This window comes from Neoarius graeffei, chromosome 10 (genome assembly GCF_027579695.1).
Source record: "Neoarius graeffei isolate fNeoGra1 chromosome 10, fNeoGra1.pri, whole genome shotgun sequence".
Taxonomy (NCBI): Eukaryota; Metazoa; Chordata; class Actinopteri; order Siluriformes; family Ariidae; genus Neoarius; species Neoarius graeffei.
Genome location: NC_083578.1, coordinates 48,500,797 through 48,504,163, shown reverse-complemented (window position 1 = coordinate 48,504,163; position 3,367 = coordinate 48,500,797). Strand labels below are relative to the sequence as shown.

The 3,367-nt window shown below is 47.6% G+C and overlaps 1 protein-coding gene across 1 annotated transcript; it reads right to left on the bottom strand.

Annotated features, from left to right (window-relative positions):
- Positions 1-260: 260 nt before the first annotated feature.
- On the bottom strand, positions 261-2,924 carry LOC132892516 (uncharacterized). Its single transcript, XM_060930795.1, has 2 exons — positions 2,156-2,924; positions 261-896 (listed from the first exon to the last, which is right to left on the bottom strand). Exons 1-2 carry the CDS (start codon positions 2,865-2,867, stop codon positions 886-888), a joined length of 723 nt encoding a protein of 240 aa, XP_060786778.1. The 5' UTR covers positions 2,868-2,924; the 3' UTR covers positions 261-885.
- Positions 2,925-3,367: the final 443 nt, after the last annotated feature.

The window sequence follows — 3,367 nt, the reverse complement described above, 5'->3', positions numbered from 1 at the left end:
TAGGTGTCAGTTCAATAAAGTCCATTTGGAGGTGATCAAATGGTTTGTCTGGTATTGGGTGTGCTGCTTGAGTTAGTCTGATACCTTGACCTGCATTATGTTGTGCACATATCAAGCATTGCTTGCAAAATTTTGCAGCATAATTTGAAAACCCCTTTGTGAACCATCTCTTTGTTACTTCTGCTACCATCCCCCCTTTTGACACATGGGTGAGCCCATGTGCCAATTTTGCATAGAAAGGGAACATGTATTTTGGGAGACAGGAACGGCCCGAGGGACAAACCCAGACCGAGTTTGCAAGGATACAGCCTGCCTGTTTCCAGACTCGTCTCTCGTCCTGGGTGGCAGTGCTCTGAAGGTCCGCTAGCTGTAAACAAGGGGTAGAAACCTGAGGAAAAGCAAGGTTAGAGGGTGAACTGGAAGCCGAGGCTGCACACTTAGCTGCCGCGTCCGCCCTGGCATTCCCTTGAGACACAAGATCAGTATTGTTAGTATGGGCAGCACACTTACACACAGCAATAGCTCTAGGGAGTAGAACAGCATCCAACAACTCAGAGACCAGTTTATGATGTGCAATGGGAGATCCTGTGCTAGTGAGAAAATTTCTATGTTTCCAAATGGTGCCAAAATCGTGCACAACGCCAAATGCATACCTACTGTCCGTAAAAATATTGACAGATTGCCCTGCCGCCAATTTGCATGCCTCAATGAGGGCACAGAGCTCTGCAGCCTGCGCCGACAGGTTCGAGGGCAGACATGACGCCTTGAGGACCTCGTGATCTGAGACTACGGCAAAACCTACTTTGTTCTTTCCCGTCTCTGGGTCTCTGGAGGCTGAACCATCCACATAGAGGATCATGTCTGGATTTTCCAAAGGGTCGCTCTTTAAATCTGCCCTGGGGGAACAAAAATCGTTAGTGAGAGCAACACAGTCATGTGGCTCTCCATCGTCCTCTGTAGGGAGGAGAGAGGCAGGATTCAGAACAGTACAACGTTTCACAGTGATGTTAGGCATATCAAGTATGACTGTGTTATACTTCAGCCATCTCTGTGCTGACAAATGTGACATCTTTTTCTCCAACAGAAGCAGGGAGACAGCATGTGGGACCAAAAGGGTGAGGTTAGAATACCCCACAATATTTCTAGAGGCAGTTACCGCCTTTTCAGCTGCAGCAACTGCACGCAGGCAAACAGGAAGTCCAGCCGCCACTGGATCCAGCCTGCTGGAGAAGTAAGCTACAGGTCTCAATCTATCCCCGTGTTTCTGCAAAAGAACAGAGGTCAGGCAGTCCCAGTGTGGGTGTGGTCTGCAGGGCACCTTTTAGGGCCAGGAATGCTTCTTCAGCTTCTGGTGTCCATATGACAGGTGATGAAGCGGTGAGGGACGAACCGTGCATGAGCTCCCTCACTGGACTTTCCAGGATGGAATAATTCGGAATGAATGCTCTGCAATAGGAACACATACCCAAAAATGACAAAACTTGTTTCACAGTGATCGGCTTGGGAATTTTCTGAATAGCTGAGACTCTGTCCGCAGACAGCGTTTTTCCCTCCCCTGTGATATCATGCCCCAAGAAATGCACCTTCTGTTTTGCAAACTGTAATTTTGTGAGGCTAGCCTTATGACCTTCCTTAGCGAGGTGTCGCAGTAGCGTTATGGTGTCATCCTCACATTGAGCTTTAGTTGGGGCACAAATCATTAAATCATCAACATACTGCAGCAAAGCTGATCTTGGTGACAAAGTTAATGAAGCGAGGCTGTCTCTGAGGCACTGGTTGTATATGGTTGGGGACTCACAGTAACCCTGGCACAAACGAGTGAAAGTGTATGGACGACCATCATACATAAAGGCAAACCAATACTGGCTGTCTTTATGTATAGGAATAGAAAAGAACGCATTTGCTAGATCCACCACTGAAAACCACTTACTGTCAGCGGGCACCTGGCCCAAAATGGTGTATGGGTTAGGGACGTCAGGTGCGCGCGGAACAACCGCAGCATTGACTGCTTGCAGATCTTGGACAAACCTCCACTCATCGGGCTGAGACGATTTTCTTGCCTTCTTAACTGGAAAAATAGGAGTGCGCACTGGAAAGTCCGGGCAAGGGACAATTACACCTGCCTTCAGCAACGAATCAAAGACTGGTTTTATACCTGCAATTGCTTCTGGTTTGAGTGGATACTGGGTCTGCCTAGGCCTGAAATCCGATTTGGGGGTGATCACCACTGGTTCAGCATTCTTTATTAGGCCCACATCATGTTTACCCTTTGCCCAAACGGAATTTGGAACTCCCGCCAATTTGGGGTGCACCTCTGCTGGAGTTATGCCTGTGGAAACAGAGACAAACAGGCCACTATGGCTGGGGTCCCCAGGACCCTGGTCATCAGTGGCTAGTATTACGCTGCGCTTAACATGCACACACACAGCCTGACTTTGCTTGTAGACCCCAAGCCTTTGACAAACCAACACACTAGGGTCCTCTGTTCGGGACCATTCATTGTCATTGGCTGCACACTTCTTGACCCACTTCCCCACGTCTTTCCAATGGGCGGCTCGCGGTTTTGCTAATGAGACATGGGGTATAGAATCAATGATGTCAAAGAAATCATGTTGGCAGCAGTCAACCTCAGAGTCCTCTGTTCTGAGGCCGTGCATAACATGTTTGAGAACACTGCGATTAGCATTGATGCAGCTGTTTGGACAACGAGTAAAATGGACCTGCACAGCACAATAATGTTTAGACCAATATGTAGTTTTGAGGGTCAATCTTTCACGTGTGTGGGGGTCTGCAAACCAAGTCTTTTCAAACTCTACATCTTGCCCTTGGTGAACATGTGCTGTACAATGCAAATCTTCCTCTTTCATATAATCTGTGTCAACTGATGAGGTGTTCAAGCGTGAGAGCTGTACAAGGTGTTTTGGAGTTTGTGAGAGCTGATCTGAGCAGAGCCGCCAGACATACACATACAGGGGGCTTCCAAACCCATACTGCACACCGCACATTTCACTTACTTCAATGGTTAGCCCATCTGGAGTGGACATGAGATTTACTCCTAATTTGCACATTAAATCACGTGCTAACAAATTCACTGGACATGTATGTGAGATAAGAAATGAGTGGGACGTAACTATTCCTCCCTCGCTTTCACACGGGAGGTTGACTGAGAAAGTTTCGGTTATAGGTCGTCCTGAGATGCCCATCGTCTGAATAGAATTTGAGCTGAGCAGTGGGTCTACTGGAAGTACCCCATGTTGTATCACTGAGTGTGCTGCTCCAGAATCTACTAAAAAGGTTAACACATGCCCACACACAGTGAGGGGCATACAAGGGAGTTTAGAAAAAGGAGTAGTTGTGTATTTTAACA